The sequence below is a fragment of the Polistes dominula genome, unplaced genomic scaffold, assembly GCF_049000335.1.
Source record: "Polistes dominula isolate Pdom_NZ unplaced genomic scaffold, Pdom_raw_medaka contig_373, whole genome shotgun sequence".
Classification (NCBI taxonomy): domain Eukaryota; kingdom Metazoa; phylum Arthropoda; class Insecta; order Hymenoptera; family Vespidae; genus Polistes; species Polistes dominula.
In genome coordinates, this window is record NW_028300899.1 from 89253 (window position 1) to 114641 (window position 25389).

Genomic DNA, 25389 nt, shown 5'->3' on the forward strand with positions numbered 1-25389 from the left:
GCATTAAGCAAATTACAAGGTACGCCCTTAAATTACGAAGCCGGCGCGAAGAGGAAGCTACCGTCTATTTTTCCTTTTTTTGCTTTCTTTTTTGCTTTTTTCGCAGTGAGAAAATCCAAGCGGAAAAAAAGACTTTACCTTTCTTTCGTAATCCCGTTTAGGAGTTTTGCAAACCGTGTCTTATTTCACGCTTTTGGTAGGAAAGGTAAAAACGCTGCTAGAGAATACGGCACGTCGGTAATATGCATCGCGCTACGAATACGCACGTTCGTATAATAAGATGAAGTTGGGAGATATGAAAAGCAAGCGAGGAAAAATCGCAAGTGGAAAGAGTCGGTGCATCGTCAAGCTACCACTATACGTACATTCTATATATGTATATATATATATATATATATATATATATATATATATATATATATATATATATATATATAGTCGATAGTCGCCTTGAAATACGCCAAGGCGTGTTCACGTAAAGATTTTGTCTCTTTTCGAGCTGCCAACGAGCACGTTGTTACGTTGTTACGTTCTACATTCCATATCAAATTCAGTTAAAAAGATTTGTAAATATGGTCGAATCAAGGACTGGTTCAACCGAACAATTCCAGCGCTTATTTTCTTTTCAAGCATCGTAAACAGGACGGGGACTAGCTTTAGTATCACGATTTACTTTCGGATATCGGTAGAAAATTATTCTCCACATTTGCAAGGAAAGGTTGTAGCGCGTCGAGCATTTATTCGGATACTGTTATTACGTCAGTTCGCCAAAAAGCCTCGTTTTTATCAAAAGCCCCTTTTTTCCTTTTTAAATTTGCCAAGTTGGAAAACTTTGAGTATTCCTATACACGTCGAAAAACTCTAATCGCGCGTATTATATGCTATTCATGAATTTCGATGAGTTCCAAAGTTCCAAAACGAACAACGAGTTTTATGGTTTGAAATGTAAAACGTATTAGGGACTTGAAAAGTTTCCTTTGCTGTACCAACTTTAGAGCTCATTAGATCCTCCTCGTAGTCCTAGTACCTAAGCTTTTTTAACGACCATGCGAAAAATCTTTGCTTAAGGGAAAATCTTACTAATGAAAGCGTAGATAATATATTATAATATATGATCTTTCTTCGTAGACAATCTAATCGATTCATGTAGGTATTTGTAATCGTCGAATAACGAGCAACAGGTGTAGATCTTTCGAAACACGTGTGTACCATCAATAACGATGCAACTAATTTCTAGCGAAGGAAGGACGAAACGAATATCTCTACGGTATGGATCGAGTATTATCATATTGGAGTATCGGTCAAATAGGCGTCGCCGCGACGTGTCAAAAACACGAGGTGCCAACAGGGAGTGTGGTAGCAGCGTGGCGACAGCTGCAGACAACGTAGCCGATGTTACATCTAACGCTCTTATCGCACGCGTTAATCGATATCCATAAAAACAAAATCGTTTCAGTTGCTCTTTAAACATAAAGAAAGAAACAATTTAAGAACCAAGTCGACTTTTGCCGGGGTCATCGTCGTCGTCGTCGTTGCCGTTGTCGACAACCCTCCGCCGCGTGACTTGACCCAGCTTCCGGCACTGCAGAGCCACTTATACGACGGCACGTCTGACTGCAGAAAGTCCACTACTACTTGCCAGCTTGTTCCAAAAACGTGCGTCGATTTCTTCACCGTTCTAATTTTAGGTCTACTGCTAGGCTGCTCTCATCTAGCCTTTCTCCTCTCTTCTCTCTCCTTTTCCTCTCTTTTCTCTGTTCGCGTTCGCGTTCGCGTTCGCGTCTGCCCTCGGGTTACGGAGGCCGGCCAGTTAGTCGGCAAATAAATGAATGCCAGATGAGACGGTTTCTTCTGGATAGAAGAGTCTCGCTTTTTTCTTCCCACAGAAGTCGTTTCTTTCATCCCATTTCTTTTTAGAGCAAACTGTCGCTCAATGTTTTTACCATCAAGTAAAAAGATATTGTTATTTTTGATTATGGAATAAAAAAAAAAAGAGAAGTCGACGAAATATCGAAAGCTTTCGTCGAATATCATCCCCTTTCGGTAAAAGTTGGGAAAACTTTCTCTCTTGTAATTAGTTCCCGGTGGAGTTAAAATGGTGCGTTAGCGTGACAGAGTGGATAGCTAGGAGAAAAAAAAATGAAACAAGTATCCAGGTCGCAAGAGAGATAAGGCGTCTCCCCTCGTCGAGTCCTTTTTCTCTCTCCCTTGCTCAAGCGTTATTTTATGCTCGGTCAAAGTTTTTCGCAAAAGGATCTCGGAGGCTGAGGCGGAGGCGGAGGTGGACGTGGAGGTGGAGGTGGAGGCGGCATTTTACCGAGTCTCTCGTCGACTTTCTCTTTGGCGGTCGTGTCGAAAGTTTCGCGAGAGAGCTTGGGATGCAAGAACAGCCTGGAAGGGAAAAAAGGACCAAAGGAACAGAGAAACGGATGAAAATAGAGCGAGGATCAAGATTTTTTCCCCAAAGTATCTCTTTTCGTTCATTCTTCTTCATTTTCTCTCTCTTCTCCAACTATCTCAATGATGCAATACGTTGTCATCCTGTTTTCGGTATAATTAAAGTCAATTCAAGAGTAGTCTTATTTTAAACGCATTTTTTAAATCTCAAAGAGGTATATCTATCCTTTAAATTTAACAAATGAACATAGGTGGAACGTAACGATTTAGGTATCAAAAGAAAGATTATGTTTTCGCTTGGATTCGGGTCACGTTCCACTGCGGAAAGATTGCTTGCTATGCTGCTCTTGGTCTGCGTGCTCTTCGATCTCTCTTTTCTAGTCTCTCTCTCCCTCTCTTTATAAATATCTATCCGTTTGTGTGCTTTAACAGGTGAACCGATTGATTCGCGTGAAACTAACGTGCAAACATCTCTGTGTGAATATACATATCTCGAAAATTGAAAAAAATAAAGAAAATGTGGACAGTACCAGCGAGAGATTATCGAGGGAAAAAATGAAATCTTTGCGTTAGCATTACAATCACAATTCGATTTTCTCGAGCAAAGAATTCTATGGATTCGTTTGAAATCCAGTCCTTATTGCCTGTTTCAAATTTCTTTAACTTGTCTCCAAAATACTTTTACATGTTGCAAAAATATAATACCTCGGTACTTGGGAATGGTTTCTCATTGATATGAAAACCGCGTTTACCGGAAATTACGGAAACACAGAACTCGTAGACTATAAAACGAGAACCCCCCTTGGTTCCATCAATGATGCACGCTACGTAAAGAATTGTCCACACACATCCATAGGAATACTATAATAATAATAATATAGAAGAAAACACACACATTCCTTCGGAAATAAGTTAGTCATTGTTTGTGTACTCTCCTTTCTACTTGAGCATCTTTCTTTCGGGTAGAATCGAGTTGGTTGGACAGAAGCAAGAGACAGAAGCAAGGGACAGAAGTAAGGCACTAAGTATGCATAGCCGGGTTCCGGCTTCGAGTACGCGTCTGGACTTCGGCTCGGTTCGGTAACTAGTTGGCATGAGGCCATGCATAGAGGTGCACGTTAATAAGTGTACCACTCTCCCCTATCCTAATGTTTCAGTCAATGATAAATGCTCTAATACCTGTCATTCTCAATACTCCTTTTGCCGACGAACATTTTTGTTCTATTCTTTCGATTTTCTCGATAGGTAGGTGGTATTTACTTTTAACCGTTCTCGTCGACGTTCACGAATGTTTGTTAAGATAAAAATAATCGAAGAGAAGAGTTTCCATCGCGTTCGATTAATCACTCGTCACAAGTGCACAGAGTTAAAAGATCGAGGGGTCAAGTTAAGTGACAGCGTTATCGCACGACCAAGCGGCTCGAATCAAAGGGCTTTTTCTTACCTTTCGCTCGCCTTAAAGTCATACGCCGACGATTAATGACTCCACCGGCGACTAGCAAAAAATCCATTAAGCTAGAATCACAGTTCTGGGGGTTGGATACGAGCGTAACGAAAACACGCATTGTCGTTCTCGCACCCCTTTGTACTTACTCTCCAAGTTAATTTTCAAACGTCGTTATTGTCATCGAACTGCAATTGAATTCGTCGGGTTATGTATATTATTCAAATTCGTAAAAATTTTGAAGAAGATTTTGTTGTGATTGAATACACACACGCTTTAGAATCGCTTTCGCAATACGTTTTTTCGATTAAATATTCTAGTTATTTCTTATGGTACTTTGCGGGCGTAGCAAAAGTAAAGGAGATCAAACAATCGTAAAAAAAATCTTTCTACGCCATTCTTTAAGATTAACATCTTGGAAAGAAGAAGGAAAAAGAGAAGTGCGGTGCGTGTGCGAGAGCGAAAGAAAAACAAGGGAAAACTGAGAAAGGTTGGAAGCGAAACGTAGGAAAAGGGAAAATATAGAAGTCTTTATGGCAACTCATAACTCATGCCTTCTTATTGAAACTTCCTTCTGGTGAATGGATTAAGACGGTTTCAACTGAACTCGTTGAAATTTCCAGAGCGCGTAATTTATGTATTCGTTAGTATGGCATTACTCGCTAGTCCACCATTTTGCTACGTTTGTGTTATCTTTCGAGAGAAAAGGTGAAATCTGTTTCGATGCGCAAGGATTTATTCGAACGCGTATCCTCGATGCAAAGTTTCTCTTAAAGGAAGCTAAAGCAAAAACAGGACTCTATAGCGGTTCCTGCTAATTACGGCTATACTGCTATATTGTCTTTGGGCGTGTCTCTTAAATATTCGCTAATTCGAATGCAAATTTTCCATGATTACAGTTTAATACGATGTACGGGATATATGTTTGCGTGCAATTTTCGCGCATGTTTCCTCGAATCTTGAACAACGATATTTCATGTATCTCAGGAGGGTATCTTTGAATTTTGGCTAAAGCACATTATTATATTGTACAAGTCGTTGATTTAAGCGACTCCTTCGTTATTTGTTTACATTACTTCTTTACTATCTATTATTCGTGAAACTACAAATGCAGAGATACAACGGAAGGAGAAAGAAAAGCGACACGGAAATGGGAAAAGAAAAAGAAGTAAAAAGAGGAAGTAGAAGAGAGTAGTAGTAACGGGGAGGCTGGGAGGGTTAGAGAGAAATAAAGGGAAAAAGAGTGCATTTGTGGAGCGGATATGAAATTGCGTGACGCCGTCGAGTGAACGAAATGCTTGTCGTGTTTCCGCCACGTGACATTCATACTTGGGGTCTGGCTACTACACTGGCGGACTGCTATAGTCCTGTAGTTTCTACACGTTACTTTCTTGAAAAGCAAGAAGACAGGGATCTCTTCGTCTATCTACTTTTCTACCATCCGACTCGACGACGGTCTACGATTCTACTTGGTTGGATCTGCTTGGCGACGCTCGTACGGCTGACTCTCTAGGTGGCCACGTAATGTAAATTTTCATCTTCTTACGAGCGAGCATTCTGGATGCGGACAAATCTCGTATTCATCAACGACGAAGAAACGCGATAGCACCTGAACCACGCAACGCGCCGTTATTTCCTTTTTCTTCATTTTTTTTTTTTTTTTTTTTTTTGTCCTTCTTGAAATCGCAGCGATATCGACAAATGTAATTTATTTCTTCTTTTAAAAAATCCATAAAAATGGTATGCTGTAGTAATCGAGTAATCGCCTGTAGTCAATTGTTTTGCCTTATACATGTCGTTATAAATCGTGAAGGTGCATAAATGACGTAGGTGGAGGGACGTCGTGACAGGATGAGTCTTGGTATGAAATTTCACGAGAAGGCCAACAACGCGTTGTTTTCAGAGCAGACGCGACGACTAGGAGAATGCACGAAGCGCGAGAAGAAATGACAGAGGGTCGGAAGGGGGCAAAAGACGACCGTTACCGTGCACGAGACGCTGCTGTCCCATCAGTTATCTTCAAAACACCCTGAAAATACCTCCTATCTCGGCGGTTATAATAATTGAAGAGAGCCCGAGGCATCAGCGGAAAAGATGGCTCCAAATTGAGGAAGCTAAATTGAGAGCCGCCTTGGATTAGGGAGAACGAGCCGACTACTAAGACTTGGAGAAAACCTGGAGAAAAGGAACAAGGAAAAGAAAGAGAGGCCACCTACATCTTACATTTATTTTTCTTTCGTAAAATTTGTCCTGTCTCCGTTATTTCGTATTTCGAGCTGTCAACGATGAAAAAAGGGGAAAAATAATGTGACACGTTCGAGTCTACCGTACATTACATTACATTCCCTTCGCGTACCAAATTTAACTCGGATGGTCAGAAAAAAACAAGCTTTTTTACAAAATTTTTTTTGATGAGATTTGACTAAATACAGTAGACCTCTTTTCTCTTTCGCATTCCTTATGATAGGACGGCACTTTTGCGAGGGCATTTCGTACGTTTATCTTTCATCGAGTTCGCCTAAATCACACGACTCCCGTAGGATTTTAAGTCGAATTTATGTCTTCCGTAGATATTTCCTATAAGAAAGAGAAAGAGAAGGAAGCGGTAAAACTCCGAGAAGACCTAAAGAGAACGCGTCTCTCGAGAAAAGACGAATGGAAGATGAAGATAGAGAAAGAGCTCCGCCATTTCGCGGAATGAAGATGTATGCGAAGAATCGGGCCGGAACCTTTCGTGAGACTGAAAGAGATGGCGAGAGGGAAGTAAAGTAGGTCTCGCAGACTAGGTGTCACGGACAGGAACATTAGATGCTACTTTGACTGACGGAAAGCAAACAGTCGAAGGTGCGTCACGTCTACGAAGCCAAGACGACTCGCACAGCGAATCATAGAAGGAACTTTCAAGCGGATTTATTACTTCCTTTTTGTTCCCGAATGAATTCGCGAGAGAGAGAGAGAGAGAGAGAGAGAGAGAGAGAAAGGGTACAAGAGTTTTGCGAAAAGTAAGATAGACTATCTTGATTCCTATTGAAAATAAAAAAATAAGATAGATACTGTATTTATTTCCCATCGCGGCTGGACCCATGACAGAATCTTGATATCGTAGCTGAAAGCCTGTAATTTCGCATCGATCCTTAGCCTTAGTTGTCTTCAGCTTGCAGCCGATATAAATATCTTACAATCGTAGGAAATATTATTTTTACGGTTGGTAAAGGGAAAAGAATTGTTGTACGTCGTCCAAGTTTGATGGAAGAAAGGAAGAAAAGAGAAGAGGTAGGAAGGTATAACGGGTTAGCAGTCCAGACGACATTTATACCGACGATTTATCACCAAGAAAAAGTTAGATAAAACTCGGCCGCGCTTGGCCGAGTACCACCTACGTACCTGTTAGGTACCTGCTACCTACCCACCCCGCTTACTTGCCCTCTTATATCCTCAAAGATGTAATGAAGCGTACGACCGAGATTGCCTCCTGTTAACTTAATTGATCCTCGTCTTCTTCGTGTTTTTTTCTTTCTTGTTTTTTTTTTTTTCCCGAGGATTAACGACGTCAAGTTCGATGGATTAATTGCCTTTTCATCGATGCTAATATTTTCGATGCAATCTTGACTTTACCAATTGGATCTATCCATTTATTCATTTCTCTTTCCACTTTATAAAGTCTATTTGTTATTTAAACGTGAGAGCCTTTTGCGAAAGAAAATGCTATCTCTCTCTTGAACTACATTCTTTCGTCTCCTTATTACTATAGCCTGCAATCAATAACGGAGTGCGTACCTTTGGGAAATTGTAGTACGGTATGGCTTGTAGTAGCGGTGTAGTAGCGGTATAGTAGCGGTGCTCTAATTTCAAATGTACGAAGAAAGACGAGATTTTACGCGCGTCCACGCATTGGATTTCTATTTGATCTCTAGTTAAATAACTTTCTAAACAGAGAATTTGTAAAATATACAAATATCGTTATCCTTGCGCCTAAAGATTAAAGAATTTTGCTCATTTGGCGGTACGAGAGGTAAAGAGAACGAGTTATCTCGAGGGAGCCGGCGAATGTTTTATACGATGCAGAGTCGAGATAAATGAGAAATGTTTCACGTATATCGAGAGTGAAATAGCGGTAAAGGAGGATGGCTAGAGACGGATTAGGAAGCACGTAGTAGTATCGGCTACGCGTACTTTGGGCAACGTTGAAAACGCCGCTAGGGGACGTTTCCTTGTCATTTTTTACCTTCTTCATTTCTCTCGCTCGCTTCGTAGATTGTCTATTGTGTGGTAAACAAAGCTGCTGCCTCTATGTACACGAAGGCAAATGACAATCAGCGACCTCGCCGAGATAGAGATGCATCGCGTGCATCTTTGGAGTGGTGTTCGTATATACATCGTTCTTTAGTATGCGTATGCGTCGACGCGTTGCGAGTATACACGTAACTTTGGTCCAACGAAAGCTCGAGATATTTCTTTCTCTCTTTAGATCGCACCTTCATTGTGCCCGAAGCACGACATTCGCACTTTCGAGACAGGAAAGCTTTCAGGACCTTGCTTCCTAGAGATAGGAGCCAGGGGAGAGAGAGAGAGAGAGAGAGAGAGAGAGAGAGAGAGAGAAACACGTGACCCAATTAGAAAACAAGAACGCGATAACTTTGGTGACCTTGCGCTAGCCGTCTTTGTTCATCTTGCATTCTTGCTATTGAAAAAGTATTCTTTTGTGATAGGTAGGCGCGATTGAAATGATCCATACGCGTGTAAAGGAACATAATTCGCGAAGGTACATGCGGACCTACTATGACATTTCATTTTGCAACGAGCCGACGAGACGGAAACAATGGATGCCCCTTTTGTCTCAGCCCCGAAGGAGAAGTAAAAGAGGGAAAATATGCTTCGAGAGAACAAACGTTTCGTTCTCACCCTAAGAAAATGCAACCCTGATGCAACCAACATTGCTGACACCGAAAGGACGCGTCGCGCGATTCCAAGGCATTACTATTATAATCATTTACTAATTTCATTGGAAAATATTCGAATGTGATTCGAAAATGTCTTCCTTTTGGATTATTCAAAGAAAGATCGGGGATCTGTGTGTGTGTGTGTGTGTGTGTGTGTGTGTGTGTGTGTGTGTATGTTGCAATGTACGGCGGATGGACACTGGTCGGTCGTTTCGTTTTGAATAAAAGAACGTTTCGAAGAGAAGCTGAAGTTATGGCAAATCGAATATCGGGATGTTGGTTAATTCATGGTTGCAAGATTCGCTGGAGGAAAAGAGAGTAAAAAATGATGATCGTCGATGGTGAACATAGTCTGTCTATTGTCATTGGTCGGCCGACCGTTGACAATTCCGTTTTTAGGATAAAAATGAAATATTAAGGTTGCGTTCCGTTGGTGGTCGTCTCTGCTATCAAGCGATGTGTCACAGAGACGTTTGCGACGTTAGATGAGATTGCAAACTTTATTACAGAAGGAAACTTTTACTTCCCCCCGATGTCTGCTGGTTATAAAAGTTCCACGGAAGCAGAGCGACTCTACGCGCAATCTTATGCGACGGATTCAAAATTGAATTTCCGACAGGGGAGATATCATTGGATCGCGCATCGTACTTCCAATCAAATTAATAACTCTATTCCCGGGTCCTACCGAGGTCTATTTGTTTAATGAAAAATTCGTGAGCGATTCGCGCGGATTCGTGGGGATTCGTGTCTTAGCAACGAATTTGTCGTCGAATTTCTTTACTTGTCTTTTTCTTCTTCTTTTTCTTCTACTTTTTCTTTTTTTTTTTTTATGCAACGCGACGGCGACATATTGGAAAACAAGCCGCGATCGTAAGCCGATTCGAGCTTCGAAAAGAAAAGAAAAGAAAAGAAAAGAAAAGAAAAGAAAAGAATTTGATCGGACATAATATCGATATCGCTCCCATATTTTTACATCGGATTTCCTTAGCCCCGGGCTTAGAAAACTTTTTCCAAAGCGGAATAATCCCGCAAGAGAGAAGAAAAGAAAAAGTTGTACGCGTTACTCACCGCAGGCACCCTCGTGTTTTATCCTAGTATTCTTCCTCCTCTGGCAACTTGCTTGTCTCAGATGACATTGATTCGTATACGTCACGTCGTCGGAGCCGCAAACCGGTGCAGAATTTGACGGACAATTCGTTGGACACTGGCACAAAGCTTTCCCGTTCTCGGATACGACGCACGTCGCGCCCCAAGCGCAGTAAGTCTTCTCGCAGGGTTCTGGAAAAAGCAAAAGAAAGGATATCTGTAGTAGGTCATTCGATCGTTTCCCAACATCGGACGCCATCGGAATGAAACATTTTTTCAAGTAACTTCAACGGATTAATTATAATCCGTCCGCGATTATATTGAATGCAACCGTTCAAACTCTCAACCTTCAAACATTTTTTTCCTTCTAGCAACAGAGAGAATGAATGGGAGGGAGCACAATCAATTTTCCAAGAAAGTTGCTACGCGAATAAAGAGAGAAGCTTCGCTTTGAGAAACCTCGTCGGATAATCCATGCTCTACCATCATTAATATAGTAGACGAGTTGATCCCCGAGCGGTGAAAAAAATCGTCGTCCAGTTCATGCCAAGCTCGGAGGTCAATCGGTCTTTTCTTTTCTCGCTTCGAAGAAAAGAGGAGATCGTTCGGAAGGACGCTAGCACTTTTTCCCCTTTTTCGATTTCTCTTTTCTTATTTCTATGATAAGAAAAAAGTGTGTGTGTGTGTGTGTGTGTGTGTGTGTGTGCATCAGGATAGGTGGTCGGTCAATTATATTTTTGACGAGCACGTTGCTTCGTTATCGCGTTATGTTAGTGTTCGTTATGTTAGTGTTTTTCTCATAGTCGCCTTGTAGTTTATACTATTAGGAAGGGATAGGGCGCTTTACTGCGTGTTACGGTAAATAGGACTACGTTAAGTAGTAACCTGCAGCTTATAGTCGGGTAGAGTTGGGAGGGTCAACGCTCCGACGATTCGATCCTATCCTATAGTTCGTTCGCGTTAACCCGCTCTACCTACTCTCTTGTTGTTTAGATTTCTGCGCGTTTATCGATCTTTCCAGCCCCCGAGCTTTACCCCGCTCCCGCGTCGCCTCCACAACTTCCGTTTCATTCCGAACGCTATTATTTTAATTGCGATCAATGCTAAATCCTTACAAAATCTTATTTACTATTATTAATGCATATATTAATTATTTCCTATGAATGTTAATGCTCGAAAAGTGGAGGAGCAAAATGTCAAGGCGGAACCGCAAACATGCATCGCAAATCATTATTTTCATCCGCCAACGGAGTTAATCAATATCAAATAAAAGCGAGTCCAGGCAATACATTTTTTAACAGCAAACTCTTTGATGTCGAGTGTCCGATACGTTCAATACGGTCGGCCGTGTAGCAAGCGAAATGTGATGGCTAAGCGTAGGGTGATGGTCGAGCATATATGTACACCTATATATGGATATATATGGAGTCATTCAAAGACATTGCATAAATATTCAGCAGAGTATGAAACGGGTGCTTTTAATTATAATTAAATTAGCAAATTGAGCAAGGACTGGGAGTTATTAAAAAGTTCCCTCTCCCTCTCCCTCTCCCTCTCCCTCTCCCTCACGTTTCGCGTTGTCAGGGCTGACAATGTATCATCATTTTTTATGAAATAAAACTAACGGACGCGATAGAAGCATCAATTCCGAGCCGGAGAAGGAAATGAAATTACACGGGCGAGCAGACTACGTTTTATGATGCTTGCTTACGTCAGCATATGTCGTAAACACGATAGGAGGGGGGATACGGGGGAGAAGGAGCATTACGAGGCTATTACTTTTTCCTTCGACTTTTTCTTCGAGTTCGCACATTGTAAAACACAAGAAAGGAGGAAGATGAAGTCGTTCTTCATCCAACGATCCTAATGCTTATAGCTATATAGATATATTAGACGGTGGCCTAATTTACTCTCCTATCTTTCCACTTTACGTGCCATTATTTTTCATTATTTTCTTCAATTCTATCTTAATAGATTTTTATTCGAAATATCGAATCTTAGTGCAATCTATTTCAACCAAAACTTCCAGCAAGATATGAGAATAATGAATTGCTCGATAATTTTAAATTTGATATTACTTCAAATAGACCATTCAAATGAGATTAATTATTTAAGAACACTGCGGAAGAGAATAATTGATACAAAGTAGAAATGAAAGATCCGATAAGAGATTACAGTTGTGGAGTTCGACTTCCGGTTTCCTCATAATTCTCTCATCGATCATAATCCGTCTTGCTCGTTGATTCGAAAAAGTAGTTAGTCGTAGTAGTAGTAGTTCTTCGCTACGAGAAATGACATTTTGGTAAGAAAAGAAAAATGAGCAATCCTTCGATCGTCTCTAATTATTTTATTCGATTTCTAGAAGATCTGACAGGGATCACCATCATATCCACCATCACCACCAGGTTTATCATATATAGTATTACTTTTAAATTTGTATTATCGTTGAATATTTTTGAAGAAAAAAAGTAGATAATATGTTTTTAATAGAAGTGAAATTGAATGAACAAATCGATAGGGGATAGTAAAGGATTTGGTAATAGGAAGGAACGACAATTGGCACTAGGTTTGCCAATAATATATATATATATATATTCGGGGTTCCGCTAGAAAGTAAGAAGTTAGCGCATAATTCGATTTCGTGGCAATTTATTGGCGTTAGTTGCCAGCTGCGCCAGTATGTCGAACCAACGTAAGTATGTAAGTAGGTATGGTCGGTATGGGCGATCGTTTAGGTGCGTTAGAAAATTCGACAATGAAAAGACAGCATTCAAAGAAAGATCTACGCGGAGCACGTTGTTGATAATACTAACATAGAGGAACGGGATGGATGGATGGTATAGTCGGTGGTGAACGCCTGTGCTGAACGCCTGTGCTGAACGCCGAGTTAAGAAAGCTGAGAATAAAACTCAATTAACTAGAGTTCCAGGAAACGCTGTTAACCGCGATGCGTACTGAATACCGAACTTGCGGATGGAGCGACGCGGTTAAATTGGAAATACTACCTACCTATACTTTTGCTTTCTTTTTCTTTCTAATCCTTTTTCTTTTCCTTTTCATTTTCCTTTTCCTCTTCCTTTTCCTCTTCCTTTTCCTTTTCCTCTTCTTCCTTTTACTCGATCTTTTTCAACTTTCTTTTCAACTTCCAACTGGCATTTCATATAATGGTATTTTTTGTAAAAAGCTTAAAAGCTCGTGTCAACTTTTTATGGACTTGAGTATTCGTCGTAACGAGATTGCCAAATTGTTACTCCGATGTAAGGAAGAAAAAGGTTTTTCGTTTGCTCGAAAAACATACGAATGCGAGTTATTGCATTACCTTTTTTATTAGCTCTAATGTTTTGGTCTACTCTGAAAAAATACGACACCGATAGAAGACGCCGGTTAATAAATTCAACAATAATCGACGAAATATTGTGTCTCGTAAAAATGAATAAGATAAAAGGTGAGAAGAGAAAGTGGGGTGGGTGCGGTTAGAAAAAAAAAAAGTTAGGAGAAGAAGAACGTAACGCTGCTCCAACTTTAATCATTTTTAAAAACTCCTCGAGACGACGGGGCTCGTGCTTATGAAATTATCCCGGGGGGCCAGCAGCTAAGATATCCTTGTCTTCGTGACTGCAATCCTTTTCACTGCCTTTCGCGATAATCGAGCGGTCCTTTGACTACGGCCCGGGGTAATTACGCGTGAGCAACGATCATATAATGGAGAACTTTTTCAGAACGCTTTTCATTGAGGAGTAAAACGTACGAGGGGTTTGAGGAGTGAACTCTTTAAAGTCATACTCTTTAGTTCGGCCGGGAATAAATCTCGACGAAAGAACTCAAGACGAAACAGCCTCGTTTATTTCATTTTATTCTACGGCATCGTAAAACCGTACCGTACGTTTTTTCTTACCTACTGGTACTACCTACTGGAAGTTTGCTTTAGTGTCGGCACATCGTCGCGTCTTTAAGTACGAATCTTTTAGCTTTATGACGTATATCTACTCGACGAAGATCCACGGAGAAAAGAAAATCTCTTCATTCAACGAGATAAATGGAAAATAAAGGATGGACAACTAATCGATAAAGTCTCTTGAAACTCGTTGATAGCGAGAATGAACAATTTCTAAGGAGATTGAACGATGCAACCCACTTACTTTCCATGAAATCCTCTAAATGTTTAATATTACCTTTATGTCTGGAAATGATAAATTATTGTCCAACTTAAAGTCCGAAAAATCGAAGAAAAGTGATTCGATAATTTTGCCAGCTAACTAATTATCGTCGATGTTCGCGACGACATTTGGAAAGCGCGTAGGTCGGAGTAACTCCTTGGAAATCGATAGACATCTTTGCGCGAGCGCGACGTTCTCTCGATATTCTCTAAATGCATATACATACAATCTATACAAGCGTATATTATCTATACATTGCGTATAACTAGAAAAATATTTATTATAATAAGCTGAACATTTGGACATAATATCGAACCATATGTTCTTTTTTCCTTCCTGCCATTTTTCCTTTAGGAGAACTTAAGGAGACTTTGTTCGTTTGGTGTTTGCGTATCGTTATGCAAATAGGCGTCTCGCGAGACACTCGGTATGTATACGGGGTGACACACAATAGGTGTCTTGACTGGAATACTCGACGTTTGACTAGCAAACGCTAATCTACGTAGATGCGCGCGCGTTGCATCTACGCGTTTGACCCGGCTGCCGTTATCCAGCATTTCCACCTGACACGTTACCGATGCGACACCAACTCATTCCCGTGTATCTACGGATCGTTATGGGAACTTGGCAACGCGGCTAATTACCAATTCGCTCGCCAAGATCACGTTGCATTCCTCGGAGAAACATGACACTTCGCGATCGAACAAACACACATTAGCTAGAGTCGATAGTTTAGTCCTTTCCCAACACACCATCGACGGATCCAATTTATCGACTAACGCGTATTTTTGCACGTTGCATAGTTACGACAAAAAGATAGAGTTTTCCAATCGGTGTCTTGTTCGGTCATCGGGTCAATCGGCACGGCGGAGTGGGTGGTTACAGTAGGTCAATTCAGGTCGATCGGCCATGCTACGTTTATCGCCGATATCGCTAAATGTTAAAGGCTAAATGTTAGTTATACCTTACCTCTTACGCGATTCATTGTCGCGCCCGACTTTTTATCTTTCAAATAGGTTATTATTTGAAAAATCATGAGAAAATATAATGTATTCTGATACCAGAGAAGTCCTATTTTGTTAATGACAAGGAAAGAGAAGCCAATGAAAGGAAGCCAGAATAATCATTGAAGAATGAAGACAAACATTGGTTAGAAGCCTTAAAATAAATGAAAGTATAAGTCGAAGGAGACAGCCTGAACGCGATATGCTTGGTTTGCTTAGATACGCGCGTTCGGTGATTACCTGGTTACCCCTGGTTGACAACCAATAGGATACACCGTAATTATGTTGCTATGGAATATTCAATTGGACATCCCACTAGGCGATAATCGACGCGTTGCCGTTAACGGAGCTTGGAGTAATAATGACGCGTTAATCCCGACATCGAAACTTGCTCGAGGATTTCATTTGCCATTGTATTCAAAAAAAGAAAAAAGAAAAAAGAAAAAAGAAAAAAAGAAAATGGAAGAGTTATCGACATAAGAGTTGTCGACTAATCAGCTTGTTTTCACTTAATTTGTCGAGGTAATTAAGCAGCTTATTTTATGCAATCCCATCCTAAAATCATTTCCAAATTTTAGGCAAAGTAGGTACTCTATTATGCGCCGATCTATTATGTGTCCGAGGAAAAACGAGTTTATCTTTTCTTTTTTGTGCGTCCATTTGTTCCTATTTGTTCCTATTTATATCTCCGCTTTTATTGCCTCGGCCACGCGCGTCACAAACAGCACCATGGAAAACGATTATCACGATTAACTTATGACACACATTTTCGAGAAATGAACATCGAGCAAACAAATAATTACTTAGTCAAATGAGTTATACGAAACATAAATGAAATAATTCAGACGGAAAAGGATCGAATCGAATTATTTGTCGATTTCTTCTCTGTTGTATTTACTTATTTATAAACTATTTTGATGCGATTAATTGCGATTAACATCAATCGGAATTAGAAAATGAAAAAGGACGAATCGATATAGGAGAGCCCAGATGTTCTCCGAAGAACGTCGTACGTAGATGTTTCCTGTCGAGGGAAAGGAGACCCCACGGAGTCCGATGGTAGATCGTGACCTCTTTTGAATCCCATCTATTTTTCAGGAGAACCTTATATACCCAACTCGTGTTACGGATAGAGTTTGTTCGTCCACCCCTTTTCCAATGTGCTCTCTCCCTCCATCCTGTGTCTAGCTGAGCTCGCAGCACCGAGTCTGCGACTGACATTCCGTGAAAATTTAACGAAGTCTAACTTGTAATTCGTACATGCCTCTGGCGGGATTCCGCAAGGATGGCAAGCATAACTGGAAGAAGGCTCGTCGTTCCTACTACTTTTTCAAGTGAAACTTCTTCTGGAAGGGTACCGACCAAAAGTGAAAGCTTTTCAGGGAAGCGAAACGGCCAAGATTTGTCACACAAAAACTATACCAATATCATTAATTTAATTGATTTAAAAAACGCTTTACTAGCACACACACACTCACACACACACACACACACACACAATAATAGGGATTAATAGAATATCAAATTTAACTGGACATTTTGTGTTTCGTAGTTAGGCTTATTCAAAATTCAACAATACATTTGATAATTATTTCGAATCGAAGAATCAATAAAATGAAAAACATACGTCGGTAAACAAAGTAATAGTAGTTTATATCTCTCGGTGAATACAAAGAGAAAATTCGGTTAAAATAGAAAAACATAGAAAAACATTCGCGAACGGGAAACGGGAATGTACTCAAACATAAACATCTCATTATTATTTTGAATGACAAAGAGGTAAGACGTAACGTTGTCGCTGTAGTTTTGAAATAGTGCTAATGTCTTGGAATTAATATAAGATCAGCAAGCAGAATTACAGGATTTTCTATAGGAAATTTGCGAACCAGCGACATTCCCCGAAGAACGCCCCGTTGGACAGAAGATTTTGTATAATTCGGTAGGAATAATTTTTCATGGGGTAAGTTTATAAAAGGATAAAGAAGTTGAATAATATATCTAGAGTTGCGTGAGGCGACTTAAACAACGACTTAATCAAGCTCGTGCGCATCCCGATGAATTTTTCGGTGTCTTAACTATTTGGAAGTGTCGTTGAGGCTGTACCTCACGTCCGAGTTTCGTCTTAAGGCATTCCACTTTATACGTAATAATGGTTGGAACGTGGGTACTCCCTCTTAGCCCATTTACATAGGAATGGGTCGAAAGCAAGAATGGAAGGGAAGGGAAGGGAAGGGAAAATTAGAAAAGTGGCGAAAAATACGTAGGTTATTCGTGCTAATAATCCGTTGTCCCGGATGCAGTTGATGATGTACTGGTATGCATCTGCATCGCCAATTTCATTGGAGGTTTCATTGGAGGTTCGATTGAACGAGCACCCTTTGCATCCGCGCTGACCTCATTGATCGCGCAACGACTGAGCAAACGAGACGCGGGGGATGATCCGATGCATCCTCGAGCGAAATATGGCGAAAATTGAGCGATGAGGGTCGAACTCTGTGCGTAACACAGACCGGTTAAGTATCCATTATGTGTCTATCCTGTCGGCTAGTGGTCGCGGACAAAAAGCTTGCAATTCGGTTAATGCTTGCTTTACCTCTCGTCAAAGTTCAATCATTCGGAAAATATGATTGCCCATTAAATACGCAATTTCTATTTCCATTTTGTCTTCCTTTTAATCGCAATCCTTGTCAATATCTCCTTTATATTGGAGATTCTATGACGGAGTTGTCGTCGTCGTCGTCGTCGTCGTCGTCGTCGTCGTCGTCGTTGTCTCGCGTCATGCGCATGATCAGAAGAAACAAACAGAGTAGGAAAGGGACGAAGAAGTAGATCGACAAAGCGTACAAACCAACGAAGATTTCCACGGGGAAAAGGAACTTTACTGATTTAGATCACCGCGTTCGGTGGGGTCTAGGCAACTTTCGACGTTCATAAATAGCGTGGTTACTTTCTACGTATGTATGAGTACATCGATCCAAAGGATGGACTTTTACAATTATGCAACAGATTACGTGAAACGATTCAAATACAAGTAGAATTGCTCTGTTGATAAGCGAAAGCTATATTATACGCGACTAATCCGAAATCGTCGAAGCATTTTGCTCCTAGCAATAGTTTAGTCGTAGTCTCTAGTGATAAGAAGATTGTTGCATTACTCGTACTGAGGATGCAATGGATGTATGAGCTGGTTATCGAACTTATAAAGCGTCAACCGAGAGATTTATGATTTGGCAATAATAGCGAAGCATATAAGCGATAGATTTTTGGAATCACGGTCAAATGAAAACTGCGTTCTCTCCAGCAAACCGATCGTAAATCAGGTAGAGCAAGTTCGACGACTTGGCCGATTTACGTTATTTTTATTATCGATGCCTTTTTCGAAAGACCGCCGATGCATGGGAACGACGTGAACTGTTATCGATTCGCTAGAAGGCCCATCCAACCTTCCTGATTCGATATACCTATATATATTATAGCTCGATGCTTTATTTTAACCGGGAACATCGAATCGACGGAAATAAAATGTACAAATTGAGCGTACGCGATTCTGACAAATCGGCGAACCGACATTTGACAAAATATTCCGACTATAGGAGGAGCTCCGCCCACATCTCAAACAGAGAAATTAATATTGCTTTTTTTATTCGCGGGATAAAATGTCAAGCTTTTGGGGGAGGATGAATTTCGTTAACGCCACCGCGCCATTGCCGTTGCCGTTGCCGTCACCGCCGAGGGCATTTAATGCATAATATAAAAGCTCAGCACTTTGATAATTCTTCGAATGGAGAGAAAGCAAAAGAAACTTGTGTTTGCGAGAGGGCTGGAAACAAAAGTAATGCTTCAAATATCTTTCTCTTACTTTTTTGCTATCGCTTGAAAACTTTCTCCGTGATCACGAATCTTGCCATCTCTATTCTTTGCTATACCGAGTGATAATCTTTACACCTACGTCACCATCTAACGTCGTTACCCTGCTCTTTACTTGGATCGAATAATTTGCTAAGAACGTGCCATTTTCGTCCAAAGATTAAAATCGAACTTTGGGTTATAATAAGATCGTGTTCTAAGGAAAAGAATTATTTTCAGTCGTGGAAAAGTAGGAAAGTAAAAAAGTCCATGGAATTATAAGGTACTTAAAATTCGTTCGAATGACTCCGATGGATTTCGATGACCATTATGGATGAGAAGAAGAAAAGTTTTCGCAAAGTTATTCAAGTGCAAAGTTGCTTCAACGAATACCGCGAGCTACGTTTCGTTGTTCCAAAATCAGTGAATTATTGCTAGTTGTCGGGGTGCTTTATTTTGTCTTTTTCGGATGAAATTTATATTCGAACACTGTCGTCCGAGTTATCGATTCGTTCGTTCTCACGTTTCTATAAATGCTACTTTTATCTCTTGTCCACTATTATACGCGAAATTATTGAATAACGGTATCGGTATCGCGTGCTTAGGACGAAGACGATTTAGAAATGCTGTGATGATCGGTGACGACTTTCATTGTTGGTTCGGAATGGAGGAAAATTATTCACCTATCTGGATTTGTTCGTAGAAATAAAGACAGATAGGTGTATGCATTGGGTGGGTATGCGTGGCGTGGGCGCTTTTTTATCTGTCAGATTTTTCCAATTTTGCCAAGTTCTTTTCTCGAATTGGACTCGACTAGTCCGTTACGTAGTTAGACGTAGCTCGCACCTGCTCGCAAATTTCGATTACTTCGAGCTTGTTTCACTCGACGAGTGATAACGATCTGTCATTTCCCCGACTTTCTCAAATAATCGAAAAAAATCACTTTTATTTTCTTTATCATATTGTGTGTTTCCTAATTAGACAAAGTAATCTTAGCAACATCAACATCTTAGCAACAAATGATATTGTCTTTTGATCGTTCGATAATTAATTCAACGCTTTATTTTGTCCTCGTTCTTTATTTGAAAAGCTAAGAACGCGCTCGAATGATATCGATTTGGACTTGTTATCGCGAGACCCGGCGTTGGTATAAATAAGGGACGATATAACGAGCGTATCGAACGATTTGATCTTTCTCGTGTTGTCTTCAATCGGGTCAACGAGAATAATAAATCAAAGAACGAATTGAATAAAATGAAAGCGGGTGATCGATTAAATGCATTCGCGAGTAACACGATCTCGTTATTTTTTCCTTGACCGATCTCAACAAGGAGAGAAAAAGTATCATCTCGTAAATCGGATTGAATAAATGATGGTTCTCCTTTTGATTTGTATTACAGTGACGCAAATATTCGTTTGTCTAAGGGAAAAAGAGGTGCAGCTTGCGGTAGGTAGGAACAACTTTAGCATTCGAAAAATTATCTGTCCTCAAGTCATTTCGTATCAATTGGCAATTAACCTCTTGCCTCGGGGAGACTTTATGAAATCTCGATTCGATTACAGCCAAGTATGTGGCGTCGGAGATTGGTCGTCACCGTCGCAACGGCGGAAAATTGGAAATTTAGCCAAGTAATCTGGGTAGAAACTCGTCCCGTCCTCGGCGGCGATCGTCGTCTACTCGCCGCCATTCTCTATTATCCGAAAGTAGCTCGTTAATCTCTAACGCATCGGATTATAATTGCTAAGCGCGCTTAAATGCAACCAATTAAATATCTATATAGCTATCTTGCTCGAGTACGATTACCACACACCCACACACACACCCACACACACACACACAGAGTATCATCCTGAACGAGCACGGCCGAATAATGCGCTCGATGAACCGGACACGCATCCTACGATCGATCGCGCACACTAAGCAAAGTATTTTCATTAAATCATAATCAAGTTGCATTTTTTATTCCTTTTATTCCTTTCCTCATCCATTCCATCAGTGCGAAAGATGAGAAAGAAAGTCGCATAAGGATATTAATAAAGTAGGAGGAAAGTAGTTTGTGAAAAATGTAAGAGTTCGATCTTCTCTAAAAAGGAGAAGAAGAAGAAGAAGAAGAAGAAGAAGAAGAAGAAGAAGAAGAAGAAGAGATGAAAGTAGAAAGAGAAGGAGAAATGGATTGCGACGCGAGAGAGGATCAAGCTGATCCGTGCACGGATTCTTAGAAAAGAAGGAAAAAGTGTAAAATGGTCGGGCATCCGTCAAGCATTGAGAAGAGAGACGATAGAGACGTATTGAAAAAGAAGAGTAAAAACCTATTGTCAGGATCTTAGGTGACCGACGACTACTATGGTTCGACCGACGGTTTCTAGTCGTCGTTTCTTCGATCGATAAGTAGATATGAACTTACTGCATCTGGGTGTACAAAAAGCAACAATTAAAATTCACACCTTTTTCGATTTCGCTTCTTGACATTACTGTCACGACCTTCAACGCTGAATTCTTTTATTTTCGATAGGAGAATGGAGCTTCATCCAGAGAGCTGGGACACGTTCGACGTCGATGGCGGTGTCACCAGACGACTATTAAGAATCCATCTACTATCCATCACTATTGAGAACCAAAAGCATATTTTTCTTTTTTCTTTGACGGTTATTTCTTGATATTCGCAGAGCGTGTACTTCGTCGAAAGATAACGTAAGATTTCATTGCTATTATTTAACCACTGATTAATTGTATACGGACTTTTCAAGTACTTTCAGTCTACGTAAGCCGTTTAACTTGGATAAAAAGCGCTTGGATGAAAGAGGAAGAGAAAAGAGTACAAAGCATCAGAGTTTCCGTACTTTCCGACTTACAATTAGCCGAAAACATGTAAAAGTCTGCGGGCTGCATCGCCTCGTTATACGAGTTTCAAGGAAAACGTGAAAGTAATTACAAGCGAAGGAAGTAACAAATCGTTTCGCGAGACAGCGGCAGTAAGGTATGGAGAGTATTTTAAGTAGTCTAGTTATTTAACTGTCAGACCAGAAGTCGGTGTGGGCCTCTTCGAAGTAATTTTACTATTCGATGGTTATCGGCGTTCTTCCTTTCTCAAATCCATTTTCTTCTTCCGGTCAAATTTCAATCAGATAATCCCATAATGTGATTAGAAGAACAAATATATATATATATATATTTGTATATGTATATATATATCTCTTCTTAGATATTGCAATATTTGGAAGACTTTATGGTTGTCGTCGTCGTCGTCGTCGTCGTCGTCGTCGTCGCCATAGTTGTCGTTGTCTTAGCGCCTTCCATTCGATTCGAAATCGCGATGAGTTCGCTCCATCGGAAACTTGTCAAAGTTACACGAGTTTAATTAATGAATCTCTCTGATCGTAGCGAAGACTTTGAAAGAGCGAATTTCTACTTTAACGAGAAGCATCTATATCTCAAAGAGCCCATCGATATTTTCTAAGCTCCTCTTCGAGTTCATCGACGGGAGAAAAGATATTGGCTTGTCGATTCGAACAACTGTCAGTCAATTTTTGTTATCTCTATTAATAGAAAAGGACCAAATGAAAATAAAGAATAAAGACAAAAAAGACAAAAAAGAAATAAATTTTGACAAGGTGTTCACAGGGTGACTATTGAAGTGTTTCGTTATTAAAGCAACTCTCGAGCCGAGATCTCTCAAAATTTCAACTCCGACGTATAGTACGCGTGACATCGATTGGCACTTAAAGCGAACCGAAATTAATTGTGAGACGAGTAGAACTCGGCCACTGGCATCGATCGTTGTGTCACTCTGCGAGCATTGAAAATATAATCCTTGACTCTCGATCATTCCTGTAAATTAAAAACCAAACCTACCTATCGTCCTATCGCTCGCTGATACGCATTTGACAGACGATTGATCGCAATCGAATCGAAAAACAAAATGATGAAATATGAATTAATGATATTTATATGTGTGTACTATTTGTCTTTTATCTCTTTCATTGGATGTAAATCGTTTTTACATACAATGCTAAAATAGTTGCTGCATAAAGAAGGAAACGGAGGGAAAACTCGTACGTGTCGACGCATTAATAGCTCGTAAAACATTACATCGCCACCATTACAAACACCTCCTCCCACGCAACGTCACTTGGACTCGATTGTAATTATTCTCTTTCTAACTTGTAAATCACGGTAAACAACGATGAATATTGGTTTTCTTTTTTTTCTAATTCTCTGGAAATTATGTTTTTTTTTTTTTTTTTTTTTTTGAATCTGCGCACACATGTTTTTCTTTGCATCGCTCGACCATCTATCTGTCAGTTTCAGAGGTTTCGTCTGAGCGGACCGTTAAACGTCACGAAGGCAGAGTCGGTGACAGAGTACCGTCGATACACGAGTTCGCTAAAGTACAATGCAACGAGGATACGAGAAGCCGCTTGATAGAGAGGCCGCCGACGTTATAGATTATTATTTTCGCGATGGAACGCCAAAGCCACTCGACGACCCTCTCATCCCATCATAGATCGATCGAACGAGCCAACGAACGAGCGAACGAACGAGCGAACGAACGAACGAACGAACGAACGCCTAGCTAATTAGCGTCAAACCATGAGTACCTCTTGCAACCTGTCTCAGACGCGCCATTGTCGATACGCTCCAAGACAAAACCCAGTGCCTTTCGTCAAAATCAAAAACAAAATCGGACCTGGCGAACAAACAACGTTGAACACGAACAACGTTGAATAAATCGGTAAATGTAATTGCGTAAGAGTTACTCCTTCCTAATTTGCATTGTTTTTGTCCACTAGCCCGGACAATGCTTTCGGTAGTACAGTACGGTTACCGTTCGTAAGACTAAAGTCTAGAAATTAAATTTCGAACGGACCGCAACTAGAATATCAAATAGCTTGAGTGTGGATTGAAACTATTTTGGCTCTGTCCTTTGCTTCTTTTCTACACTCTTACCGTCCTTATTCTTTCATTTTCTACCTAGAAAAGGGAGAAAGAAACGATAAGATTAAAAGAAAGAAGTTTGACAATGTGGCGAAGCAGACGTCCTGTCAATGCAAGAGCACCTTCTTTGAAAACTTGGCACCTTCTTTTTTCCAACTACTTTCAAGTGCTATCTCCCTTTCTCTCTCTCTCTCTCTCTCTCTTATCATCGATTCTTCTTCTTTCCAATTGAATGCTTTCCGTTACAAACGTGCTAGAAATGTTTGCATTAAAATATATCGGTACGTAGGACATAGCGCTGACCTGATTTTCTACAACTCATACACTTTCCATGCGTGTATTCATCTTCCTCTTTCTTTCCTCTATTTCACCATTTTCTATGACCTATAACCTTTTTCAAAAGATCGCTCCATTTTCCAAAAATACAAAACGAACAAAGTATTATAAAACACGAATTTGTAAGAAAATCGAAGAATCGTATGTAAAGGTCGCATTTTAATCGAGATAAGCGTGAGTAATTGATAGCTTGTCGATAGCTTGTCGATAGCTTATCGATAGCTTATCGATAGCTTATTATTCGTTAAGAATATTCGTTGAAAAATCCATTAACCAAAGCAGTAAAGTTGCATTAGTATTAATTGCAAAGGAATTCGTTCATTGCGTTAAAGAATATAAATCAACTATGTGTATGAAATGATTTCTCGTGTTTGTTGATTTATAAATATTCCACATTTATTTATGCACTTTTTCATCGAAGGTAGTATATATGAAAATTGATTTCCCCGTTCTGCTTTGATCTCACGATTTCGAGGATAATCATTTCGCCCTCGTTAACCCCGTAAATGGCGTATGATACATAAAAGCTCGTTCATAAAGGCAACGAGATTGCTTTTGATCTAGGCATATAACAACATAAAATCAATAGGCCCTGATTTCAATCTGCTGTCTTCTCCCGACTCGACAGCATGCGCTGCATTGGTCCAAGACGGGTGGGTCGTAATTCATCGATAATATAATGCTAAACTAATTTAATCTTCATTTCCGATTAATAAAAAGTGCCTGCGTACTCTGTACTCTATCTTTGTAGTATACTCGTGTAATCTACTTGGAAGATCCTACCCAGGCTGTCCGAGGGTTAAAGGACAATCGATTTCTATCTCGGTAAATATTCTCTCTAATATTCATCTATCGTATTTCATAAAATGCGGATTAATACTCGCCACGGATGATATGATAATAGAAGGCGCTTTTGAAGGTAAACGAACGAACGAACGAACGAACGAACGAACGTCACGCCTATTTTAATGGTGAAATTTTATTCGTTATTGGATTATAGTTGGTAGATGCGTGATCGTTCCTCTGGAAAAGATGAACGTGGATTCGAGTTCGTCTATATAATTAGCTAATTTGCGCATCAGGGAACACCTTTTACTCGGTCAAAGGTCTATCTCAGTCTTTTGCGTGTAATAACATTTGGCGGTAAGAGCGTTAACTACGTACCAAGTGGCACGGTAATCAACTTATACGGAAGATATTGAACTAGAACGTTTCCCATCGAAATGCTTTCAAATGCTTTCAA

At 40.2% G+C, this 25389-nt stretch overlaps 1 protein-coding gene across 4 annotated transcripts in view; it reads right to left on the reverse strand.

Moving 5' to 3' along the window:
- The window catches only part of LOC107071655 (agrin), a 141154-nt gene that overhangs the window by 44195 nt on the left and 71570 nt on the right, over window positions 1-25389 (reverse strand). For all 4 annotated transcript variants that reach the window (XM_089178450.1, XM_089178453.1, XM_089178449.1 and 1 more), the window contains one exon: window positions 9850-10059. In XM_089178450.1, the coding sequence (XP_089034576.1) occupies window positions 9850-10059 (210 nt within the window). The remainder of the gene's footprint in view (window positions 1-9849; window positions 10060-25389) is intronic.